General features: G+C 36.9%; 1 protein-coding gene across 6 annotated transcripts in view; it reads right to left on the bottom strand.

Moving 5' to 3' along the window:
- Positions 1-20,984: 20,984 nt before the first annotated feature.
- TRPC4 (transient receptor potential cation channel subfamily C member 4) overlaps positions 20,985-27,697 on the bottom strand; it is a gene marked incomplete at both ends in the record, with an annotated part of 138,374 nt that continues 131,661 nt past the window's right edge. For 3 of the 6 annotated variants that reach the window (XM_084235219.1, XM_084235220.1, XM_084235224.1), the window contains 3 exons: positions 20,985-21,707; positions 24,746-24,835; positions 24,957-24,998. In XM_084235219.1, the coding sequence (XP_084091345.1) occupies positions 20,985-21,707; positions 24,746-24,835; positions 24,957-24,998 (855 nt within the window). The remainder of the gene's footprint in view (positions 21,708-24,745; positions 24,836-24,956; positions 24,999-27,697) is intronic. The other 3 variants (XM_084235221.1, XM_084235223.1, XM_084235222.1) reach the window with 2 other exon arrangements.

Below are 27,697 nucleotides of genomic sequence, written 5' to 3'. Positions count from 1 at the left end.
CTCGGCTTCTGCTGGCATCCCCGCGACGCCATCCCTAAAAGCCCAGTCTCAGCCCAGGTGAATCCCATCTATGCATGCCCACACCCTACTCCAGGTGCCCCCCATCAGGCCTGCATTCAGGACCGTGGGGTTCCGTCATCTATCCTAATGGTGGGAGGACAGAAAAGCCTGATACTTTTTACCTTACCCTACAGTCATACCAGGTTTTCAGATAGGATGAGATCTCATAACAGATCAAAGATAGGAGGAAAGATTTAAACAGGAAGCTCTAAATTATAGCATTTATTCTACATTCATCATGATAATTCCTTAAGTCTGGTGTAGGGTAAGGTAAAAATTATCAGGCTTTTCTGCCCTCCCGCCATTAGATGACGGAATCCTGTGGTCCAGAATTCATTCCTGATGGCGGGCACCTGGAGTAGGGATTGGGCATATGTAGAGGGGATTCACCTGGGCTAAGACTGGGCTTTTAAGGGTGGCGTCATGGGGACACCAGCAGAAGAGAAGCAGAAGCGGAGAAGCAGAGAGAACATGAGAGAAAGCCAGAGAGGCCAGACAGAGTGAAGACTTGCTGGGGGCTGGGAGGCTGTAGGGTAAGGAAAAATGTCAGGCTTTTCTGCCCTCCTGCCATCAGGATAGATGATGGATCCTTGTCCTGAATGCATGCCTGATGGCGGGCACCTGGAGTAGGGTGTGGGCATAGGTAGATGGGATTCACCTGGGCTGAGACTGTGCTTTTAAGGGTGGCATCACACGGATGCGAGCAGAAGCAGAAAAAGCCAAAAGAGAAGCTGAGAGAGAGATCACCGGAGAGCCCAGATAGAGTGAGGCCTGCCAGCCTCCCGGCCCCCCAGCACTCCTGCCTTGTACCGGGTAAATCCCAATAAAAGACCTGCAAAAACCACTGAGGACTCTGACTCCTCCTTTACCCAGTCTGCTGGATCAGAAAACCTGCTCAGTGTCCTTCCTGCCCTTACAGAGGCCTACCAGCCTCCTGGCCCCCTGGCCTCCCTGCCTGCCATGTGCCTGGTAAATCCCAATAAAAGCCTGCAAAAGCCACCGAGGGCTCCTGGACTCTCTCTTCCTTCACCCCATCTACTTGGGTCATAAAAATCCTGCTCCGTGCCCTTCCTGCCCTTACATTTGGCATAGTCGGCAGGATGATCCCCGCAGATGGGTCTGGAGCCCTCCGAAGACCTCAGGAGTAGCAGACTGGGCCTGTGACAGTGCTGGAGGCACCATGGTGGCACAGAAGGTGGACAAGGTCCAGGAGCTACAGGATGAGACCACGCCTGGAGGAGGAGACGCCTGAGAGGACTAGCCAACGACCCCTGAGGCAGCAAGAATCGTTGGGGAAGACAGGACCACGATTCGGAGCTCACCAGTGCTGATACAAGGAAAAAGCCAATGGATGGACTTAGACTATGGACTTGGACTGACAATCCTGCCAGAAGGTGGAGGGACCTTGGCTAGTTTGATATGTTTTTGGGACTCTGGTGGAGGATGCTATTGTTTTTACACCTGTATGGGCAGGACTGACCACCGAGCAGGTTATCTAATCCAGCAGATGGGGTAAAGGAGGAGTCAGAGTCCTCAGTGGCTTTTTGCAGATTTTTATTGGGATTTACCCGATACACAGCAGGCAGGGGTGCTGGGGGGCCGGGAGGCTGGCAGGCCCCCAGCAAGTCTTCACTCTATCTGGGCTCTCCGGCGTTCTCTCTCTCTCGGCTTCTGATGCTGCTTTCCAAACTTCTCTTTTGGCTTCTTCTGGCATCCCCATGACGCCGCCCTTAAAAGCCCAGTCTTAGCCCAGGTGAATCCCATCTACCTATGCCCACACCCTACTCCAGGTGCCCGCCATCAGGCATGCATTCAGGACCACAAGGATCCATCATCTATCCTGATGGAGGGAGGGCAGAAAAGCCTGACATTTTTCCTTACCCTACAACACCCCAGGAGATGGGAATCTGGGGGTAGCCAGTGGGCCTTGGTGGCCAAAAGCAGCCTGTGTGTGCCCAGCAGCTAGGCGGAGGAGAAAAGCCAACTGAGAAGGCAAAAGCTGGTGCTAAGATTGAGAAGCCCTGAGCGGCTGTTAAGCAGCTTGAATATGTGTTGTTAAAGGCCAGTGAGTCTCTTAAAATCACCTGTGGGTGATGCCCTGCTCACGGTTGAGTGAGGATGAGGTGCTGAGGAACCCGTTCTTGGGGGATGGGTGGGGAACGTGGCTTGTGGTGGAGCCCACAGCTGAAGAGGGGCGCCAAGAGAGGCTGCATGTGAAGTTTGGATCCCTGACCCATGTGCTTGTGCAATGGGTCGGCCTGAGTAAAGGGGTCTGTGTGTCGCATTGGTGGCTATGAAAGCCAAGTGTTGGAGTGACCGCAGACAGAAACCCTGAGGGTTGGCGATTACCCCCAACAGTATAGAATCGCCAATCTCAGAGTGAGTGCATCCTGGGGGTGGATGCCATGTGGGGCTTGTGGCCGAGACCACAGCCAGAGAAGGCCAGGAAGCCTGATGACTCCTGGTGTGTGATGGTAGATGTTGTGAGTGGTTCCCCTCCCTTGCATGAGCAGAGCCTTTGACAGCAGAAGTGGTGGATCATCTGCTGGTGCCAATAATTGTCTTTTGCCACTAGGTTGGTGCCCTGCCTGGACTAATTTGTGTTCTGTTGTATTTTGTTATATTGTGATGTATTTCATTTGCTTTTGTGGGCCATGGCTGCAGTGTTCATATTCGCCAAGAGAAACTTGTATATAACTTGTATAGACTGTCTGGCAGAAAACCCTGAGGGGGTGGATTGTAGGGTAAGGTAAAAGGATCAGGCTTTTCTGACCTCCCGCCATTAGGACAGATGACGAAACCCTGTGGTCCTGAATGCATGCCTGATGGCGGGCACCTGGAATAGGGTGTGGGCGTCTGTCGATGGGATTCACCTGGGCTAAGATTGGGCTTTTAAGGGTGGCATCAACGGGGACGCCAGAGGAAGCAGAGAAGCAAGAGAGCAGAGCAGCAGAGATAATTGGAGAGCCCAGAGTGAAGACTTGCTGGGGGTTGGGAGGCCTGCCAGCCTCTCGGCCCCCCAGCACCCCTGCCTGCTGTGTACCTGGTAAATCCCAATGAAAGCCTGAAAAGCCACCGAGGGCTTCAGGACTCTGGCTCCTCCCTTACCCCATCTGCTGGGATCATAGAAAACCTGCTCCATGTTGTTCCTGTCCCCTTACATCTGGTCATGTGGATTGGGCTAAGAAGCTAGCTTAGAAATTTAGAAACATGGACCTCCCTGGTGGTGCAGTGGTTAAAGACAGTGCTATCAAGCTATCACCAGTCACTGCAGGAGTTCTATCCCTGGCCAGCCAGGGACCTAACCCACATGGTGCAGCAGACCTCTCCTGTCTCACCTGCTGCTACCCTCAACAAGTATTTCAGTAGATCTGCCTGTTTGGCTCACCGCTCTGTCTCTGGTGAATCCTCTCATCCCCCGCACCTCTGGCCTATACCCCAGTTCTTGTACGCATAAATAAATAAATCTTTAAAAATATATAAATCCAGAAACTTAAATTCCAGTGTTGCCTAACTTGCTGTGAGATTTTATAAATGATTTCACAAAATGAGAGATGAAGTTAGAGTAATAGATTAGATGATTTTAAGGAGTCTGACAAAATTATATAGTTGCAGTATGCTATTAATCTTTTTTGTTTTTTATTGCGCTAGTATTCTATTATTTTAAATGAGATAACCCTCAAATACTCTTCTAAATAAGGAACTTCAAGAAGTGATATATCTTTATAGATGTTAGTACAACTCAAAAGTGTGAATGAGTTGTTTTGATGAATGATTTTATAAAATTTTTGCATTAGAGTATATCAATTAAAATATTACTACTCTACAGTAGTAAGTACAATAGACTACAATGACAGCTGCATTTTTTACTTCTCCCTCGATCAAAGTAACAATTTATTATGTTCAAAAAAATGCTATATAGACTGCACATTCAAGGAAAGTTTTAGAAAAACAGAAAACAAATGTAATAGCAATAGTTTCCTCAAATTCTCCATACTGGAGAGGTTAAAAAAAAAAAGATCAATATTGATTTGTCACCTTAGGTGAGATTTCTTGAACTAGTTTTATAACTCAGAACGATGTTTCCCCTGAAACTTGAAAGGAAGAAGGATTGTCTCTTCTTTTATACATTTCTAAGAGTTCTTTCATAAGCAACATTCCCATATCAAAACACTGTATTCCTATTAGCATGCATAGAAAAAAGCAGTATTGAGAAGTTCAAAGACAGTAGTATATAAGAGAAAAAAAGGAAAGGATTTGTTTGGAAGGATTTATAATGAGTATTTTTAAAATATCTGCGGTGGCTGAATCAAAATTTTCAGCTTTTGTTATGTTTAATATCTCTTATAAGGCAGTTCATGGTACTAGTAAACAGAATGGAAAACTCTTAGAAATCCATTAAAGTATACTAATACCAATGCCTAAGTCTCTGCTAAATTGTTCCCCACTGGTGAGATCTGTGTTTTAAAATTTCTCCTGGGCCTTCCTGGTGGCCTAGGGGGTACGTCTCAGCACTATTACAGTAAGGCCTGAGTTTGATCCCTGCCAGGGAGCTATCCCACGTATGGAGCAGCAGACCTCTCCTGTCGCACCCACTGCTCCACTTAGCAGTATATTTTAGTAGATATGAATGTTCTGCTCCCCCTTTGTCTCTGGTGAATCCTCTTACTCCTCCTGCCCTGGCATCTCTGGCCTACAGCCCAGTCCTCTTACCCCCCCCCCCAAAAAAAAAGGCATAAAGAAATAAAATTTCTCCTGACTCATGTTTACTGTCTATGACATAGACATACACCAGTGCACAAACACTCAAATATATGTCAGGAGGTCAAAATCAGTTTGAGTCATCCTTGTACCACTGGCTTCCTGATTGGAACTCACATTTCTCCCTCCCCATACTCACAAGCAAAGGATGATGGACCCATACATCACAGTGTCCAGATGTCACTCGCTTCTTGACAGAAAGTAAAAGATTAGAAATAAATTGTTATTGTAGTAACTTGTGTTAGAAGAGTTAAAACTTCCACAATTGCCATTGTTTCTCTTCTTTGGTCATGTCAAGAGAGCATTCTGCTGTGAGAAAAAAAAATCATTATTCCTGAAACGAGTGAACCAAATAGGTCAGACATTCAAGATTAAGAGCAGAGAAGAATAGACAAAGAGCATATGTGTCCCTATTTTTTTCTTTTCCAAACAGCTAAAACTCAATTCTCTGCAACAGAGGAAATTACCCTGCATAGACATATAATATTCATTTTTCTTTAGGGCCAGCCAAAGGCTGGGCATCCAGAATTTCCTAGATGAGTCTTAAGAATATGGTATTTGAAAAACTAAAAACAAAGGCAGCATTTTTAAAGTTTGTTCTCATATCAAATTCACTCAACTTTTGTAAAACATCGTGTCACAGCAAAAGGTCCTGATGAGTCTTTGTTGATGAATTGTTTCTCTCTTTTATTTCCTGCCTACAAAGCTAATTTTGGTTTCTGTAGCTTTTTATTTTTTTATCTGCTGCTATTGTATGCATCACTTACTCTATAATCAGATGATAGAAACCTTTATTAGCGTCTACAGTGATTATTGTTGGTAATGACATGAATCAATGAAACAGCGTGGAATCTCAAGAAAGACATGAAGAGATGTGAAAAGTTTAGAGTAGACACTCCATTGAAATTGCTTTGCCTTTATTAACTGGAAGTGCAGTAATGCAAATACATGTTTCATGAATAATGCACTTAATGTTATACCATACTCTTTTCTGCCCCACTCATTTTGATTCACTCCTAAAGTTAATTTCAGGGTGGATTTCTTTAGACTCCCATGGTTCTGTAGAGGCGGAAAGCAAAAGGGAAAAAGTCTTTCTTGTGTATTTATACAATCCTTCTCTGACAGGTTCTCCAATGTGAGAGGGAATAATTTCCCAAGAGGGTAATTATATGCATACGGTACAATAGCTTATTGATCAAAATTTCATTGTAATTTTTAGTGTATTAACATGCAAATGCAAACAGTATAACTTTAGATAGCTGAAATGTGGTGTCTTATGAAAAAGAAGGAACACCATGCCCCTCAGTTTACTGAGACTTCCGGAACCAACCCAAATAGTTTTCTGAAAATCAACTCGGGGCAGGATGTATTATGCCTTTTCCCCATAATCAGAAGAATATGGAGTTTGGAATTGAAAATATCTAAATTTAAATCCCAGCTCCACTCACTTTTAGCTATGAATCACTTGGCAAAATCACAAGAAGTCTATGGATATCAATTTGGACTGAAATAGGAATAGTTTATCACTTCCTAATTCTGAAAATTATAAGGAGGTAAAGTATTAATGCCAAGAAGTTTCAGTTGTTCTACTGTCCAATTTTCCTTCTGTCTTGTTCCTCTTCCCCCTTCTCCTCCTTGTTCTCTCCTCCTCTTCCTCCTTTTCTTTATCAGTTGAGATTCATATGTTAAAATATATCTTATTCCACAAACAATCATTTGATACAGGGTAAAGTATTAAACTTTTCTTAATATCCTTCCCTTCAGCTACAAAACTTATTAACAACCTTTATGAGTTAAATAGCTGAAAATCTCCAGGTAAAATGAGTGTCCAAAATTAGATTACTTTGTTAAACTGTACTGTAAATTGTGATTTTAGAAAATCATCAATTTTGTGGACATTTTATTATTCCTTCTTCTTCAACATTATAATAGAGGAAATCAGGGTGGCAATTGAACCTGGTAACATGACAGAACTTTTCAAAACTTTATTCAAAAGCAAGCATTAGGTATAACCTAATAACCCAAGCACCATTCTAGGCACTAGAAATATATGAGTGAATGAACAAGATAGATAAAGCTCCTGCCTATATCAAATAGTATTTTAGAGAGGAGGAGGCAGAAAATACAGAGAAGCACTGGATAAACAAGTTCTGGCTCGGAAAAATTTAGATAGTCTAATGATTTTTCAAAACTTTGAAAGCTATAAATTTATCCAACTTCCTAAAAAAATTCTACTGACTCCATTAGTTCCTTTAGAATAAGCTGTCACCACTTAAGTCTGTCTTTTTTTCTTTCCTTGGCATTCAGCAACCAGAGCTGCTAAAATTTTCAAGGCACAAGGTTTATAAGAATGTTGATTTCAGTTACTGCTTTCATTCAACAAAGGAATAAGTCCACTGCTATTTAGGATTCCTGATCAGACTTTTAATCTCTAACCCCATTGTATGCCTTCTTACCTGAGTAAGTTTCTTTCAGAAACACAGTCAAGGGTGATATTTCCCAAAAAAGAGAGTGATGCCTCTATTTTCTCCCTAAATCCAGTAGGAACTTGGAATATCAATTATTTTAGGAAATTTTGCCACACAGCAGAACCATCCTGTTTTGTAATTAACTACCCTTAATGTCATTCTCCCCAGTCATCTATTTTCTCCCATGATTTCCTTCCCATTCCATTCTATTTTAGGAATCTTCTACAACTATTTCTTTACTTATTTTATGATAAAGCATTGAGTTTTAAATTAACTTTGAAAATAATTTCCATGAATTTTCCATTCTGGAGTCCTTTGTTCTCCCCTGAGGAAACCACCTTACCATGTAGCCCTTCCCTTGTGGTATGATTTATTTTGTACATCTCATGTCTTGAGAGAAAGTCTGAATCTTTTTCAAGTCACTTTTCAGACTATTGCTCCCTCCACTCTAAATTTCATGTTGACTTGTGCTAACTTTTCTGTTCCTAATTCTTGTTCCCAGAATAATTCTGTTATTTGACCTATTGGCTATTGTCTACAATAGCCACTTTCTCCTAAAATGTGTTCCTTTCTTACATCTTCTGATTTTCCACTATCTTTGTAGCAATGGCTACTTAGGCTGTTGGTCATGTCCCTTCATTCTGCTCCCCCTTGGACTATCTCTTGCACAGACAGAATCATGAGCATGTTTATTGAGTCTCCTGTCTTCGTCTTCACCAGTTTGATTTTGTCTTTTAAAAAAAATTAAACACTGGAGTATGCAGTTGGCATATACATTTTGTTTTGTTTCTGTAAATTTAGGAATAACATCTAAGTTAAGTAAATCTAAGTCCAAGTAAATAGTCTCTTGGCTCTTTATTTTTTGATATTTAGTCTCTTAGGTCTTCAACATAAGATGAGATTTGGAAATAATAATGCAATGATAAATGTGGATATTAGAATACTAAATATGCCTGTTGATGCAGATATGTGTCCCTTGGGGAAACACCAACTGGTTGTCTCCCAAGAGATCTCAAATACTGGCTCCAATTTGAATAATTGGCCACAATTTAAAGTCTTGTATTTTCCCTAATGGTTCCGAAATTTAGCTTTGTCAGTATCTGAGGCAAGATCTCTCACAGACTCAACTTACATAAGCTTGGAGCTTTATGTAATCAAGATGCCTACATTTTATTTCAATAGTTAGAGCTATCACATAAACTACAATACATTATTTAGCATTAATAGTGCATTTGTTCCATGAAAAAAAACGCTAAGGGAAGACCTCAGAGGATCAAAAAGTAAAAATTTAGGAGCGGTATCAGAGGCATCTAACAGCCTTCATTCATTTATTTCCACAACTGGGTCAGCTTTATCATTGGGACCGGAATGATCCAAGTCCATGTATTAAGATTCCTTCTTTTCCAACATAGTGTGTGACTCAGGGATGCCAAAATTGGCTGCTCTGTTTCTCCTTTTCCCTTCCTTTATGTCATTTCTCCAGGTTGTGGCTGTTGCCCCCATTCACACACTTTCTTTGTTCTGCCACATTAGTACATTAGGTCACTTTGCAATGAAGTCATGTTGGCCTGCAGCTCATTCTGCTTCCTTCATGTAACTTGCATAGTTTTTCTTCAACTTAAGTTATATGAGAGGGAATTTGCATAGCACTTAATTCTCTGGGATTCATCAGGGTTATTCTCATGTAATGAAAAGGAAATCATGCACACATAGCTTCATCTACTTAAATATTTTTCATTGTTTTTTCCAAGTTTTTGAGTTATAACAGATCCAGAGAAGTAAGTCACTGTTACCTCATTTTACAAGTGAGCCAATAAAAACATTAGAATAAAGTTTGAGACTGAATTCTTTCCTCCAAGTTCAATAACCAAATAGAGGACTATGGCCAACAGATTCAATTTGGGGAGAGCTTTGGATATTTTCACTCATTAAATATTACTACAACCAAATTCTCAATTTAATGCTATATAAATATACACACACACAGAGCCAGAATATTTGTGTCCATTATTGGCCTATCTTATTTTCTGAACACATTGTTATTCTAAATTGCCCTTGATAGGGATGGAAAGGGCAAAGGAAGGTCAATGGGAGAGACATTGTCAGAAGCAGAATTGTGAATGTAAATGTGATTATTGCTTATTATCTTCTTTCTCACTTTATTTCATTTATCTGTAGTGCAATCTTAATCATCAGATATCATGGACCTAGTTTTCTAGTATAGGCTCACCCAATTTTTTCTTTATATCTCAATGTTTTAAATAATGCAGCCAGTCTGGTTATATATCTCTGCCTAAGCAAGGAACTTGAGCGCTAATCCTCCAAAACAGCTGGATTTATTCTTCCTCCTGTCCTATATAAAAGATAGAGTATCCTGATACTAGAAGCTGGTAAAATTTGTGGGTATACTTTCCATATTAACCTAAAACTCTACATTACTAAATATGGTAAAATTGCAAATAAAAAAGATTTTTTTTAATTTATTTTTTAAAAGATTTATTTATTTATACAAAGCACTGGGTACAGTCAGAAGCACAGGAGGGTGACAGAATTCATCAGAGCCAGAGTGGGGAACAGAACAGGCAGACTGACGAAATACACTGCTGAGGGGAGCAGCGGGCGCGGCAGGGGAGGTCTGTGTGCCATGTGGGACCCTCGCCAGCAGCCGGGGATCGAACTGGCGCTGCAGAGGCTGCGGCAGCTTCGCAACCCAGCGCTTAACCGCTGCGCCACTGGGGAGGCCCAATAAAAAAGTATTTTAATCACCCCTCTACCTTATTGCTAACTGATTAGTAAAATCATAATTTGATATTTATAAATGTGAGCTGCTATAATGTTTAATAGCATCAATAAGTTACAATATATACATAAATAAAAGCCCCTACAGTTTGAAAGTTCCTTCTAAATGGGCAATGGTGGAAGATTGTGTTCACATTATGCTACGGTAAAATGGAGGATAATATTAGATAGATGGAAATAACAAGTGGATTTATTAACACATGTAACCACATTGACAAAAGTTGTAAAGATATTACACTTAGTTACAATGAAGCCAGTAATTATAAATTTGAAAAAGAATAGAGAATTCCTATGCTTAAATAACTAATTTATTCTTGGCATTTATGTATACCATTTTCAAAACAATTCAAGCAGCTGAATATCTTTATTTCAAAAAAAAAAGAAATTGTATCCTAGAGATTGCATTTTTAGTATGCAAAATTTCTAAAATAACAGGGGACAGAAAGTTCACTTTATCTCATTTTTTTGATATACAAATAGAGAAATTCTTCAATGCTATTATTATATCAATACTTTGACTTTTGAGAGTACTAAAGGATAATTACAATTGCATTAATAACAGTATCAAGAAGAATAAAATGCTAAAAATTAACAAAAACACTATAATATATTCTGAAAATCATAAAATGTTGAAATAAAATTTAAAAGATCTGAATAAATGGGAGAATATTCCATCTCCATGGGTTAGAAAATTCAACATACTTAAAGTGTCAATAGCCCCAAACTGACCTACTGATTCATTGAAATCTCTGTCAGAATACCAGCTCAATTCCTTGTAGAAATAGAAAAGCTGATTTTAAAATTCATATTAAATTTTAAGGGAACCAGAAAAGCCAAAAAAAAAAAATGCTGAAGAAGAACAGGTAAGAAGATTCACACCTCTTGGTTTTTAAATTATTGTAAAGTGACAGTATTTAAGACAGAGTGGTACTAGTACAAGGATATATTTACACATACCACACACACCCTCAACACAATGGAATTGAGAGTTCAGAAATAAGTCCATTCATACAACAGTGGCTAAGTGTTCTTTAACAAGGGTGCCAAAATGAAGTTGAACACTTACCTCACTGCATATTTAATAGTTAACTATCACGGGTCAAAAACCTAAATGTGAAAGTTAAAACTAAAAAAACACAAAAATTTTAGGGTAAATATTCATGACTTTGGCAAAGGATTCTTAGATATGACACCAAAACTTAAGAACAAAAGAAATATTGGACTTCATCAAAATTAAAAAAAAACCTTTATGCACTACAGGTAACCATTGAAAAAGTGAAAAGACAGAGAATATATACCTGTAAGTTATATATCTGATAAGGTATTTGTATCTACAATATATAAAGACTTTTAAAAATCAACAATAAGAGACAGCTCAGTTAAGAATGGAAAAGGATATGAATAGATATTTCTCCAAGCAAATTAGATGAATGACCAGTAAGTATATGAAAAAATACTCTATGTCACTAGATATGCTAGATATGCTATCTCTATATTACTAAAAATGTTCTTTTTCACTATCGGAGAAATACTTACCAAAACCCTAGGAGATACCACTTCACACCCACTAGGATGGCTAGAATCAAAACTCAGTGTTGGTGATGATGTGAAGGTATCTGAATTCTCACACAGTGCTGCTAGGAATGTAAAATGGAGCAGCCACTGTGCAAAAAATGTCTTGCATTTCCTGAGATCCTTGACTCCTAAGATACTATATGACCAATAACTTCAATTATATTTACCCAACAGAAATGAGGTATTGAGATAATTTTCCTTTCCAATGCAAGCCTCAGACATTTCAATTACCCTGTGAATTTTATGCCATTCAGTCATTATTTGTGTGTGCACTAAATTACTTTGTTTCCTAGTTCATTATGTAGTATCACAAGATTATAATTTCATTCTAGTTTTATTAAGTTTTACTTTCATACCCAAATTATTCTTTTTTTGGTGTGTGTGGTACCTGAATCAAAGAGTAGTAGCATTTTAAACAAATGATTGATCTTTTTTTAATTTTATATATTTTGCATCATTTTTCATTTTTGCACAATGTATGCATTTTCATCTTGATTATAGTCCCCATAAAATTCCCACCCCCCTTGTTTTGACCCTGATCCCTACCCTTCTCCCTTGCCCCCGTAGTGTGTCTCTACTTTATAGATGCTTGTTAATTTTGATTTTTACTTTATTATAATTAGTCTTTTTCCTGGTCCCTTTTTTAGGTTTTGTAAATTCCTGCTATGAGAGAGACCATCCGGTATTTTTCTTTTTTTTTTTTTTTCTGGCTTATTTTGCTGAGCATGTTAATGGTACCTACATACTATATACAAATTTAGTAATGATTTATTCTTCAGAAATGCATCAGATCATGTTCCAGCAATTCAAGTCTTTTTCAGATAGCAAATGGATTTTGCAAAGAGGGGTACATTTGAATGTTTTTTTATATTTCTGTTTTTCAGTCCCAACAGAGAAATTTTTCTATCTTTATTGCTTTTCCATCTGATTCAGGAAGTTAGAAGAAGAGTAATGGAATTGAAATACGACTTGGACATTTTTTTTCAATCTTCAGAAAAGTCTGGCTATAACTTCTGGGAAATTAAGTCAGTTTTTATCAGTAAAATGATTTACCTTTTCTTGTCATCTCAACTTCAATAATACATGCATGTTTGCCTGTCAACAATCCCCATCATCTCCTGTGCATATATGGGATCCTAGTCTTCGAGACACTTTACTTCTGCAAATTTATGTACATACTAAATTACCGAAAGAAAAATAAGAGAAAGTATATGGTTAAACATAAGATATAAGCATAAAAAATTCAGAAAAATAGATAGGAGAAAATCTTCATGATTTAGTCCTGGGCAAAGATTTCTTAGAATTTCCATGAAGTACTATATAAGCCCCCAAATTTGACTTAATCAAAAATTAAAAAAATTGCTCTATGAAAGGCCCTATTAAGTGGACAAAAACGCAAATTACAAAGACTCGGAAAGAACATATGCAAACCATATCTGATAAATAATCAGAAATTCTGAATATAAAGAATTCTCAAAACTCAGAAAAAAATAACAATCTAACTTGAAAATGTACAAAAGACATAAACAGAAATATCACCAACTTGACATACAGATCAAATAAATACAAGAAAAACTGTTTAACATCATTAACCATTAGGGAAATGTAAATTAAAACCATGATGAAATATCATTACTTATCATAATGAATAAAATATAAATTGATAGGAAAAATGCAGAGAAACTGAATCACTTATACATTGCAGACCGGTGTGTAAAACAGTTACAGCCACACTGGGGTTCAGGTTGCTGTTTCTTATAAAACTAATCATGCAAATACCTGACCACCTGGCAATTATAGTCCCAGACATTTACCCCCAGATAAATAAAATTTATGTTCACACAAAACTTGTACACAATGTTGATTGCAGCTTTATTTTGAATAGTCATAAACTGGAAGTAGCCCAGATAGCCTTCTATGGTTGAAATGTTAAATTGTGTTACATGCATACTATAGAATAAAACTCAACTAAAAAGGAACAAATTATTGATAGATGTAACAACTTGGATGAATCTTCAGACATCTATAATTATGTTGAGTGTAAAACACTAATTCTCAAAGGTTACACACTGCATGATTCACTTATGTAAGTCTTGAAATGACACAGTTATAAAAATGGAGAGCAAATTAATGGTTGCTAAGATTGGGGAGGTGTTAAAGAGAGAGATGTGATTATACAAGGGCAATGCCAGGATCCTTGTGGTGATGTAAATGTTCTGTATATTAACTGTGGTTGTAGATACATAAACCTATACATGTGATAACATTCCCTAGAACCAAATACACAAAAAAGCCCACTCACACAGGTATAAGTAAAGTTGCAGAAATATGAGTAAGATCAATGAATTATATAGATGTCAACAATCTGCAATGTTATACTATAGTTTTTTTTTTTTTAAGATTTATTTATTTATTTATACAAGCACTGAGTACATTCAGAAACATGGGAGGGTGAGAGAATTAACCAGAGCCAGACCGGGGAACAGAACAGACAGACTGACGAAATACACTGCTGAGGAGAGCAGCGGGCGTGGCAGGAGAAGTCAGCTCGCCATGTGGGGCCCTCGCTGGCCTCCGGGGATCGAACTAGCGCTGCAGAGGCTGCGGGCAGCTTTGCAGCCCAGAGCTCAACAGCTGCGCCACCAAGGGAGGCCCATACTATAGTTTTGAAAGATGTTTTCATTGGGAGGAAATGGATAAATGCTACATTAAATCGCTGCTATTTCATGCAAATGCATATAAATGTACAATGATCACAAAACATTTTTTTTAAATTTAATTGAGGGTCACCTTGGTGGTTCAGGGGTTAAAGTCTCAGCGCTATTAAGCTGCTGCGAGCCACTGCAGCATGAGTTCGATCCCAGTTCGGGGAGCTAAGCCACATGGCACAGCAGACCTCTGCTGTCTTGCCTGCTGCTCCCTTAAGCAGGGTATTTCAGTAAATCCCCGGGGAGACAAAGTGCTCCCCACTTTGTCTCTGGTGAATCCTCTCATTCCCAACTCCCCTGCACCTCTGGCCTACACCCCAGTTCTTGTATGCATAAATATATAAAAAATAAATCTTTAAAACAATAAAATTTAATTGAAAAGAAGAAAATGGAAGAAATAACCATTACTGAATACTTTATGATACTTATATTTTTCTACATTTATGCCTTCATATTTCCTTGGTACTTATACCTTTGAAAATGTGATTCAGCATAGTTCAGTATTTTAGGAATAGATGGAACATTTTCATCCAGAAATTTCAGATATTAGCAAATGAGGCTTGAATAAGTGAAGTGCCCAACTCATGGTCACTCCACAGCATTTCCTTCTTCCCCACAGGCTCCATGATATTTTGTATGCTGAATGCTGAGGCAACACACTGAAGTATTTCCTGGATGTAAATTCTCTAAGTACATGGATACCCTGAATGGCAGTCAATGCAAATAACCCCTCATTCCCAGAGTGAGGAAACCTAGCTCATTATCTGCAGGCTCAGTAAAAGATAATCTTTAAGAAAACAAAAAAGGCATTTGGTAAAACAATTAAACCTACAGGAACAATAAAAACAGATGAATGGGAATTAATTAAGATCCTGGATTAAAAAATTCTCTAAAGTCATAAAATTTTGGTACTATTATGATACAGGGCTGGAGGAACACTATTTTGCAAATGTTAAGGAAAGGAAAATATTGTCTTCAATAGCTAAAAGCATGATGACTAAAGTTTAGTTTGTTTGAGAGAATGATGCTGAAAAATGATATTGATACTGTAAGTGGGGTAAATTTCTGAAGGTCATGCAATGCATTCTATATTTTATCACTGGAAAATAGCCCTGTAAGATTATAAGCCGAGAGAAATGAGCAAATTTGGCTTTCAAAACACCTCATTTTGTCCCTCAGATATACCTCAAAATCTCATGTTTGATGCAATAAGTTGTTCTTTTATAGTAGTTTTAAAAATAGCATGTGAGAACATATTTCAATAGGTGAAACAACTAGTAAAAAAATTCCTTTTAATGGATTCAGATGTCTTCATTATATTATATGGCACTATACAAGTTTCCATGATGCTCTGTTAGATGAGAAACAAACCAGTTACTGATTCATAGGTATAGGATGATCCAATCTTGATAAAACAATAAAGACCATGGACTGTACATATGCACACATGTTTATATATTAATATATTTGTAAAGGCAAGGAGAAAACATGAAAAACAGCAAATTATTAGCAGTGATTCCATTAGGTTATTGGGACTCAGGAGAGATAGCAAATTCTAACTGAGTCACATCAATATCTTTTGTGTACTTGAATACATAAGCTTTTCTATGAAATTCAGATTATGGGAATACATGAATGGGGTGAAACAGATGTTCCTGAGAAGCACTGTCCAATAGACATGTATTGCAGCTGCAAATGCAAGCCACAGATATATTTTTCTATTTTATTGTAGTTACATTAAAAAAGTAATAAAAAACATAAAACCAATTAGAATTTTTAACTCAGTACATCCAAAATGTTTCAGCAGATAATCAATGCAAATACCAGTGAGCTATTTTACCTTGTTTTCATACTAAGTTTTTGAGATTTGGTGTGTGTGTTATAGCACATCCTATTTCAGCCCAGCCACATTTCACACACTTAGTAGTCAAATGTATTGATAGGTAGTACCATATTAGACAGAACAGCTCTAGAGGAAACTGATGGGTTTGCTATATAAATTTCACTGGCAATGACAGTTTCTCTGTGGCAGCATAATGACATTGAATTCTTGTCCAGCAATGGTTGCAATCTTGGTTCAGCTTCATATTTTTCAACTTTGCCCTGTCATTTTTCTGTTGAGAAACTTAATACTATTTAATATATTTTATTATTAACAATGTGAATATAGATTATCACAAGTTCTAGGCTTTAAGTGAAAATGATGAGCAGTGCATTTTTAGAAAACAGTAAGAAACCAGTCTTTTTTTTTTTTAAATCTGAACACAATTTTGTTGGAAAGAAAGGTAATATAATGTTTATTCTGAATTTGAGCTGTGGAAAAGTTTGAATAAATATCTCCTACTGAAGGTAAGAACAATAAAGACAAAATTTTACAAAAATTAAAATTAATTTATAAGATACTTGTGATCTGATTTCTTATTTGAATATCTAGATGAAGAGTTTCTCTCTCTTTTTTTTTTTTAAAGATTTATTTATTCATACAAACACTGAAGGGTGAGAGAATTCACCAGAGCCAGAGTGGGGAGCAGAGCAGGCAGAAGGACCAAAGTACACTGCTGAGGGGAGCAGGGGGCGGCAGGAGAGGTCTGCGCGCCATGCGGAACCCTCCTCCGGTGGCCGGGGAGCAGCCGGGGATCGAACCGGGGATCGAACCGGGGATCGAACCGGGGATCGAACCGGGGATCGAACCGGCACCGTGGAGGCTGCGGGCAGCTTCACAACCCAGCGCTCAACCGCTGCGCCACCAGGGAGTCCCTGCAGAATTTCTCTTTAAGCTCCATCTCAACCACTGAGTAGCTGGGTAAAGTTGGAACTTTCCATGAATGCCCTCAACCACTTTTTCCAGTTGTTTGTGGAGAAATACTTTAGTACAGTTATACATTTTTTTATAGTCATGGCAAAACTATGTAAACAAAATATATTGTAATACATTTTGAAATGATTTATATATTTTTTTTTTGAAGTTGAATTTAAGGGGACAGTAAGAGATAGTAAATTTCTAAATTCCATGGTTAATGGTAAGTCTGGATTTTGGAGATCATAAGAAAATAAAAGATATAGGAAAGCTAAACTGAGGAAATTTTCAAAATGGTGAGATATATTCATAAATTTGGCTTTTTAAAATTTTGAGTCATTGTAAACATTTAGGGAGACAGATTTTTTTTTTGCCAAATTGAGTTTTATGTATACTTTCTAAAATGTTTGAACTGGCCGCTGTTTAAAGTATAAAAGGTTCTGCAGCAGACCATTAAGAATGGACAGATCTGAGTACTTGATGTCTGCTCTTCAGCAAAAGATCATGGGTCTGGACAGTCTCAACTAAATTCCAGAATTAGTTAGGATTATTGAATATTGTGAAAGTAGATTGTTATACCATTGTTAGCTAAATTCCTTCCATATTGGCTGCAAAATTGTTCTTTGACAATAATGTAAGTTTATTACCCTTGATGCTTCATTGATTGATTTCTTTCTTTACACCCCAACAGCTACCCAGCAAATTTCAATGTTTGGATTGTGTGTTTGATACCAAAGTATGTCAAGCTGCAAAACAGGCAAGAAAATGAGTATGGTTTTGCAGTATTTTAATTGCCAGCCAGTAAATAAAATATCTAATTTAAGAAAATTTGATATGCAAATACCCATCTTATGAACAGATACATTTAGAGGATGATTACCCATTTGAAAAATAATTTGTCATTTTACAAAATAATTCACTACATTTTTTTTCATACTTCCCTACTGAAGTTAATATAGATTTATTTACAGAGATACTTTCAGGAATACATCTATCACAAATGGTGAGGTACATCTTTATAGCATTATTTCTTGTAAATGGATTTTTCAAAATATATCTATGATGAATGAAGACCTGTGAATTTAATCTCAATTCTATTAAAGTTAAATTGAATTTTCTAGACATTCTTCCACCCAATCCTGGCAGTAAATAAATAAAGGTGAGTGAGCATAAGATCAAGAGGACATGAATCAAGAAACATTATTTATACAAATGAAGGATCTGTCAAAACTCTATGATGTTTAGGAATTTCTATTGATTTAAATATGAATGGAAAATGAAAAGAAACCCCAAACTACTCACTGAAAGACTTCACAAACATCATTCCTCTGTTGTTTTATGTTTTCTTATTCCTTCCCTACTGTTATCTTCATTAATACTACCTAATATCATCACATATTTAGCATAATATTCAATTCTTGGACAGGTGGTATACTACCCAATGGCCAATGCTTTGTTCAGACTCATAAATGTATCTGTCAGTGACATCTGAGGATTGTTAGAAACCATTATACCTGTGTCACTAGAAAGCAAGGTGTCACTGCCTTCCCATCATCTCTAGGTCACTGGAAAGAAGGGTATTACTGGCTTCAGATAAATCCCTCTTTTATCATCATGTTCACATATGATATCAGCTACTTAATCCCTGATATAAATAAGCCACTGGGGGGAGAATTATTATTGCTCTCATTTTTTTCCTATTATTTGAAGGGAGAGAAGAAATTTAAAATTAAATTCTGGGATAAAGTATATATAATGATAATATACATTCAGAGAAGCAAAAAAAAAAAAAAATCATTTGAAAAATGCTCCAAGTATTGAAAATAAGACTAGAATTCCCTTCTGTGTGTATGTGTGAATAATTTGGATATTTTACTGTTCTCCAGGCTTTTGTGTGTCCTAACACCCTTTAGATAAAGGTATGTTTGAAGATAGAAGTATTTTCATTAGGTGTCATATGTTTTTCCAAAGTTATCTATCCTTTTCCAAAATGCCCAGGACAAAATCAAATTTAAGAGTGAGAGCTACTCAGTGCGTTTGAATCTTCTGCAAACCAAAACCTAAGTTGATTCTGAGATCCAGCCCCAATATGTATTTTTAAATCTACTAACTTGTAGATGCAATTGAGGCTAAAGAATAAGTTTAGCTTTTCAGAAGCAGTTAATAATAATGTCATATGTACACATCCTTTCGCTGCACCTCTTGTGTTCTGAAAGGCCCTACAGTACCGTGGTTAAAAGCCTGGCCCCAAAGGACATGTAACAATGCCATCATTTAGCTGTGAACATTAGGCAAGTTAGTGCTTGTCTGGTTTTCCTTATTTACAAAGTGAGGATAAAAATAGTAGCTACTGGAGAGGGTTGTTATGAGCAGTACATATGTATATGTCACACGGAACAATGGCTGCATTGTTATTGCTGTTATTTCTTAGTTTTGATGGATGGTGACCAGAGACTGAGTTTTCTAAAACTTTACACTCTGGTCAATGGTAAATCATATATAATTTCCCCTTTTCTAGTCCATGGAGTTAATTTTTGAAGTAAAACAAACTCGGAGATCTTTTAGTTTGTTGACTTGAAATAAATATGGTGAGGAAACTTCTATTTCCATGGAGGCTTAAGTAAACACAAGTTACATAATTTAAAATTTAAGATGTTTCCTTTAGTAGTCCAGTGAATAAGAGTAATAAGCTAAATTACCTTGAAAACAATAGAAAAGCAAGCAATTAAGAATTCTGTCCTTCTGGAAAAACTTTTTAACTATTGTTAAAATTAATGATTTTTGAGTGACTATAATTTTAGGGAAATATATTCCAATCAGTGTGGGAAAGAAAACTACACAGTTTTTGAACTTCTTTTCAAATGACAACAATATTGCGTTAATTGAGAATAGAATTGAACTTTGCTTGGATTTAGGTTGTTAGAATGAATTTATTATCATCTTGATGTTATAAATATGTAATTATTTCCTTTGTTTAGGTGCTTAAACTATAATAATTTGTTATTTTCTTAGCACTGAGAACTTTTCACATATCTTAAAATGCAATGATTCATAAAGCTTCATATTTACCCTGATTAGCAATTCTACCAGAGAAAGCTTATTAAAAAAACATTTTGAAATACAGCTTTTTTTTCCTGACAGAATATTGTTTAAATTCATCAATCATCAAAATTAAGCAAACCTTTCTTTTACTTACTGAAAAACTGGGAAACCTAAAACTCTACCAAACATACCTGACATTCATTGTAAGAGAGTTTGACTCCATGGATATGACTCCATGAAAGGCTTGCTTGCTTTGATTGTGTGCTATAATTATTTATATATTCTTAAGCAATAATTTATTAATATCTGTGTAATAAAGCTAAACTGTAGAGCTGGGTGAAAAGTCCTTGATGAACAACCATCTCTAGAGATCCTAAAAATTTATGAAACACTAATATTTCAGCTACATCTTTTGTGCATATAAAAATATCTATTATAGGAGTCAACTACCACATGAAATAAATTGCAGTTGTTTTAATTGAAAAAGAGAGCTACAAATTTCCTGTGGGTTATTGCAACAGTACAAGAATACAAGGCGCATTTATTTATTAACAAAAAAATTGTAAAATGAATTATACAGCAAAAGCAGGCTACAAAAGTTTTTGATAGCCTTTGCCTTATTTTAACGTTACAGATTAATATGCCACAGTTGATAAATGCTATAAAGTGTAAGTAGCATTTGCTAATTTACTTTTTAAGCCCATCCCTCCCACCTCAACCCAGAGCACTATGGAAAATATGTATATGTATGATAAACGCTTCCTTCTTCAAGTATCACAATCTCGTGGTCACATAATCTTCATGGGTGACTGTGTCTGTGAGGCTTAAATCATAGTCTATACTAGAGTCCTCTTCCTTTGCGTGTTTCTCCTTTGGTATTATAGGAACAGTGTCCTCCACCACCACCTTCTCTGATGTGAACGAACACACTCTCTTGCTTACCTGCAATGCCAAGGTGTCCGTATTCCTTTCTCGGTGGTCTACTAACACACACTGTTCACTGAGCCCCGGGATGCTCAAGTCACCCCTTGAAGCTAATCCTCGAGATTCCAGTTGAATATTTCTCTCCAGTGGTCCTTCAGCCCGCTGACGAGCAACCTCTTCTGAAACAGAGAAGATTTGGTTTGCGTTTTGCTCAGCGGCGTTTTGTTTTGATCGTCTATGAAATAACCCAAAGTTTTTTATATCAGTCACAAAATTCACTTTTCTCTGCTTCTCCCTCGGGGGTTCTTGCACCACCAAGGCAGAGCCATTGCTTATGTTGTGTCTTTCGGAGGCAATCGCTGCTGATCGCGGGTGAATCAGAGTAGTTAAATCAAAAAGGCTAAAGTTCTTTTTCTTGTCCTTGCTACTACCTTCATTGTCACTCTTTTCATCCGAGTCGGCTGAATGAGAAGACTCCTTCGTGCCATGCGCTGACTGTATTGTAGACAGTTTACTTCCTCTTAGTAAGCCCAGAACTTCAAAGCGGAAGCTGGAGATGTCTTGCTTTAGTTCCTAAGTGAGACGTAAAATGCCAAAGTTAGTTTGTGACTTAAAGAAACATTAGAATGTATTTGGTATTATCCCTGCCTTCTCAATTTTTTGGAAGAGTTTGTGAAGAATAGGCACTAATTCGTTTCTGAGAACAATTATTGATGAAATTCATATGAAATCACCAAAAACCCTGAATAGCCAAAGCTCTCCTGAAAAAAAAAAGAAGGGAATGGAGCCATCACACTCCCAAACTTCAAACTACACTACAAAGCCATAATCATCAAAACTGCATGGTATTGGAACAAGAACAGACAGACCAATGGAATCGAATAGAAAATCCAGAAATAAACCCACAGATTTATGGTCAACTAATCTTTGACAAAGGAGCAAAGAATATGCATTGGAGCAAAGAAAGCTTGTTCAATAAATGGTGCTGGGGAAACTGGGTCACTACATGCAAAAGAATGAAGCTTGACTACTACCTCACACCATGCACAAAAACCAACTCAAAATGGATTAAAGAACTAGACATAAGACTTGAAACCATAAAATACATAGAAGGAAATATAGACAAAACACTCCATGATATGCACATCAAAGACATCTTTACAGACACATCACCCAAAGCAGTGATAGTGAAGGCAAAGATAAACAGCTGGGACTACATCAAATTAAAGAGCTTCTGCACAGCAAAAGAGACAATAACAAAAACAAAGAGAAACCCCACCGACTGGGAGAACATTTTTGCACACAACACTAATGATAAAGGACTGATCACAAAAATCTACAAAGAGCTGATGAGACTCAATAAAAACAAAACAAAACAAAAAAATCCAGTCAAAAAATGGGCAGAAGAGCTAAAAAGAAACTTCTCTGAAGAGGAAATGCAAATGGCCAACAGGCATATGAAAAAATGTTCAACATCACTTGTCATCAGGGAAATGCAAATCAAAACTACAATGAGATAACATCTTACACCAGTGAGAATGGAACATATTAAAAAAACTAGCAACAACAAATGTTGGCGAGGTTGTAGAGAAAAAGGAACTCTCCTGCACTGTTGGTGGGAGTGCAAACTGGTCCAACCACTATGGAGTTCTGTGTGGAGATTTCTGGACCTACTAAACATAGAGCTTCCATATGATCCAGCAATTCCACTCCTAGGTATTTACCCAAATGACACAGAAACATCAATTCCAAAGAGCACCTGCACCCCTATGTTTATAGTAGCACTATTTACAATATCTAAACTTTGGAAACAACCCAAATGCCCAAAAATAGATGACTGGATCAAGAAGATGTGGTACATATACACCATGGAATATTACTCAGCATTCAAAAAACATAAAGACATGCAATTTGCAGCAACATGGATGGAGCTGGAAGGATCATGCTCATCGAAATAAGCCAGAAAGAAAAAGAAATACACCAGATGGTCTCACTCATAGCAGGAATCTAGAAAATTTGAATAAGGGACCAGGAAAAAGAATAACTATAAGAAAGAAAATACCAAAATCAGCAAACAACTATGAACCAGAGACACTCTGTGGGGGGTGGGGGGCAGGGAAAGGAGGGCTTGGGGTCAAAATAAGGGGGTTGTAATTGTATGGGGAATATAAAAATAAAATTAAAAAAAGAAACATTAGAAAATGTCACTTGCTAGATTCATCTAGGGTCTGAATGTTTTTCCTCATTTTGAAGAGCTAGGATTCCATTCTGGCATGGTTCTACATAGAATTGCCAGTTCTCTCCCCATGGCTGTGTTGTCTTTGTGTGTGTACTAAGTTCCCTGTTGGATTTCTGTAGTAACAAGGAGACTTCATAATGATGTAAAAAGAACAGAAAGAAATTATTTCCACCACTGTGTATAAATGTTTTTGTTTTTTTTTTTTTTTTTTGTTGGACTATGGTTTCAAATACTTCCTCTCCAAAATATATGCTACTGTTGTCTTATCACCTCACATTCTTTCAGGAATATATTTTCTTAAAAGTAAATTTTGTATTGGCACATTATGCTGTGCAAAGGGTTATATAAAACAAGCGGAGTCCAGTTTTTTGACAACTGGTGCTTACTTTCAAATACTTAACTATTTTGGAGTTGATTTTACCCCACTAGCTGGATCCTAAATCCTGCAAATTGCTTCAGATCAGGCAGCAATTAGATATTCATCCTTTTACCTTTTTTGGCAATGGAATTCTTAGTCCTAGCCTGATGGTGGACATTATGGTGTTCTCTTGCAAACACCCTACCTCAAAAAGCACTATCAATCATTCCCCTTGAAAATGTGGGTATTCTGACTGTGAAAAACATTTGGATCCAAGCCAATATTCAGTCTGTGCTTTAGGATTTGTAATTTATCTATTTTCTTACCTAACTGGCTACTTATCTTTTTTTTTTTCCCTGTCAAATCTGCTGTTTTTTTTTTTTTTATTAAAGATCTTCTATATGGGTTTTTTGTTGTTGTTCTTGCTTATATATCTTATTGACTTTAATCAGTCTTCCCAAATCTCTAAAACCTTATGGAGCATAACGGAGGTATTTTATATGTGTGCTATGAGCATATGAAATGACATAATTCACCTAGCTCCTCTGATAGGAGGTAAAAGATAAAAAAAAAAAAAAAAACTCAAGGAGATGTTTGTAAGTTACAGTAAGCTCAAACCTTAAGTTTTCTGCTACCCAAACTGCTGAGCACATAGGTTTTTATTATTGTTAGCATACTGGCTACTATTTCATGTTTAGAAATCAGGCTGAAATTTTGAAAACTAAAGCTCACTCAGAGTTTTGCTGGGATCAGCAAGTCAGAATGCCATGAGACACCAAGATTTTCTCTGCCTCCAATTTAAGCCCCCTTGACATTTTTTACTAAGTGTGTTTGAAAACAGTGCATTTTGAGAAGAAATTTCACCGCTTTTTTGAGTAGGGATAACTCAGTGGTCCTTTAATTTATAAATCATAAGACACGTAAGCTTGAAACACACTGCTGAGTTTCCAGCTTTAAATGTGCTGAGTGTGGTTCTGCAAACTGCCTCTGAGTGACAAAAATGAAAATTGTTACCTTAAAGTTCTCTTCTGTCAGCCCTTCTTCAGTTTTGGCATCTCTGATCATTGCAGCAACATATCGCTTCACCAGGTTCCTCATAACTTCCTGAGGCATTTTAAAACAACAGAATTGATATTGAGTGCATTCATGTGATTTCTTCCTGACTCAGTTCTGAAGAGGGGACTCTATTTTAAAGCATATTTCAAGACATTATATAATAACTTACTTGATATTGATGATGTCTTCTCAAATTATCAGCAGCTCGCCTCTGGAAAGGAAAGGGACATTTACTTTGGTTATATTGATATATTACAATTTTGGAAAATTGTTCATGGTTCTTTTAATGAAGAATTTTTTCCTCATTTCCCCAAAGTGGGAATTTTACTAGACCATGGACAATAGCTAGAGGATTCTTCACATGAGTCAGAAGACAGAGTGAGCCAAAAGAAAGAAGTACAGATATAGAATCTGTTTGGCATTTAATATATAGATTAAGTTCACAATGATGGAAATAATGTTCTTCTAATATAAGATGAAGGAGAATTAACTGGCCATAGTTGAGACACACCCCAAATCACTTGAATTGATGGTAAAATAAATATATGGGATATATCAAATAAAAAAAAATCACAGAAATAGCAAACAAAAATTTGCTAGAATAAAAAGCTAGCAGTATAATATGATCTTCATAAATATCAACATAGCAAGAAAAATTATTTTGCTACAATATGCAACCAATAGTCAGATATATTATTAGATAATAAACTCCCCCAAGCTAATTTCAATCAGAAATACCTTGAGGGAATGTCTGTTTTAACTATATAGTTGGATTTAACAAAGAATGGAATAAAATATTCTGCTCAGACATAGAATTCATTCATGCATTATTTTTTCAAGTAAATATGAGCTCCATTTATCCTCTGAAAGATCAGAATGGTTTGGGAACAGACCTAAGGTTAGCACAGTGAAATGATTTTGGTGTATAAAATGGGGGGGGGAATGCATTTGCCTGAAAAAGTCCATTATAGATTGAGTTAAAGAATAAATAGCCCTAACATAGTGTATTTGCAGATTTTACAACAATTCTAAAGATACTAGAAAAAAAAGCTAAAATCCATTTGTTTGCATGTTGAAATGAATATTGATTTTTAAGGAAAAAAACCAGGTCAAAACAAACAAAAATACTTCTGTAAAAAGGGATGAAAATGGATAAATTTTGAGAAAGTAAAAGAAATAACATAGCTTGGGTTTAAATAAGGCTTTTGAAGTTCCTTACTGAATACTTAACATAGACAGGTAAAATGGAATTTTGAAAAAAGATATCACCCTAAAATGATAATTGAAAAAGTCAAGTAATTCAAGAGAGGCTTTTTCCTCTTCAGGGAAAAAGGGGGATATAGCATTTTCACTTGTTATGATTTGGATTTTTTTATGTGATTATTAGTGATTGTTAGGGACAGTGAGACAATGTTTGACTTTCCAAAGGTCAATAATTATTTTGAATATAACTTTTACATGGATCTTGAGAAACAATTTTTTCAATTATGGAACTAATTAAAAGGGAAATTTGAAACAATACAAATGAGAACATCCCCCAAAATATTTATCATGAGAAATTTATGACTATGCCACCAGATGGAGGTGTGTGACTCTTGGTGAGACATAGGGAGGCTGCAATCCAGGACATAAATTTCTAGAGGGGCCTCCCTAGTGGCACAGGGGTTAAATTCTCAGTGCTATCAAGCTATTGCCAGGATCCCTGACCAGCGAGCTAACCCACATGGCCCAGCAGACCTCTCCTGTCTTGCCCGCTGCTCCCCTCAGAGGTGTATATCTGTGGCTCCCCTGTTTTGCTTCCCACTCTGTCTCTGGTGAATCCTCTCACCCTCCAATCCTCTGGCCTTCTTGTATGCATAAATAAAAAAATCTTTAAAAAAATAAAGCACATCTAGGGCCTCCCCTGTGGCACAGCGGTTGAGCTCTGGGTTGCGAAGCTGCCCTCAGCCTCTGCGGCGCCGGTTAGATCCCCGGCTGCTCCCCGGCCACCAGAGGAGGGTCCCACATGGCGCTCAGACCTCTCCTGCTGCCCGCTGCTCCCCTCAGCAGTGTACTTCGTTCCTTCTGCCTGCTCTGCTCCCTGCTCTGGCTCTGGTGAATTCTCTCACCCTCCCGCGCTTCTGACTGTACCCAGTGCTTGTATAAACAAGCATACAAACAAACAAATAAATAAATAAATAAATAAAAATCTTTAAAAAAAATTAAAAAAATAAAGCACATCTAGAAGGAAAACAGCCTTCAAGAGCTTCTTAAATTTACTTACACAAATACTAAAGTAAGCAATATGCCATCTTCTTTAACATTTTCACTATAAATATTGTACAGAAAATTCATTTCTATAATTAAATAGAAACTGAATTTAATATAGAATTTAATCAATGTACTTTTTATTATTTTGCAATATGATACCATTTCTCTTTGATATTTTAGTCTTTAAAAGAGAGTTTCTTTCCTTCAACAGAAACTTATTTACAAGTTTTAAAACTTTGATAAAAATTTTAAAAGATCAACGATCACACTTTAAAAAGTAATTTCATGTTTATTTCTTCAGGGATTTTTTTTTTTTTTTGCAACATAGTCTGGCAGAAAGAGCAAACACAGAAAATATTTACTATGATAACTTTTAGGAGTTAGTCACTATCCATACCCCAAGTTTAGGTTAATATAGTTAATAATTATTGCCAACCAATTCTTTTCCAAATCTACATAGTAATACTACAAAATTGGTTTTAGTCTTATTTGATTATAACAGTCAACTGAGTTGCAAAATCCTAGGAAAATAAGAATGAGGTTAACTGTCCTCTGAATATTGGAAACAAAAATGAATGCAGTTCAGTTCTCCAAATGATGACTACTTAATTACACAGCTCAGCTTCATGTCTATTTAATCTCTTCTTCTGTAGGTCATAC

Source organism: Talpa europaea (assembly GCF_964194135.1).
Source record: "Talpa europaea genome assembly, chromosome: 6".
In the NCBI taxonomy this organism is placed as follows: Eukaryota; Metazoa; Chordata; class Mammalia; order Eulipotyphla; family Talpidae; genus Talpa; species Talpa europaea.
The sequence above is the reverse complement of the archived record's forward strand: the minus strand, read 5'-3'. Positions and strand labels throughout refer to the sequence as shown.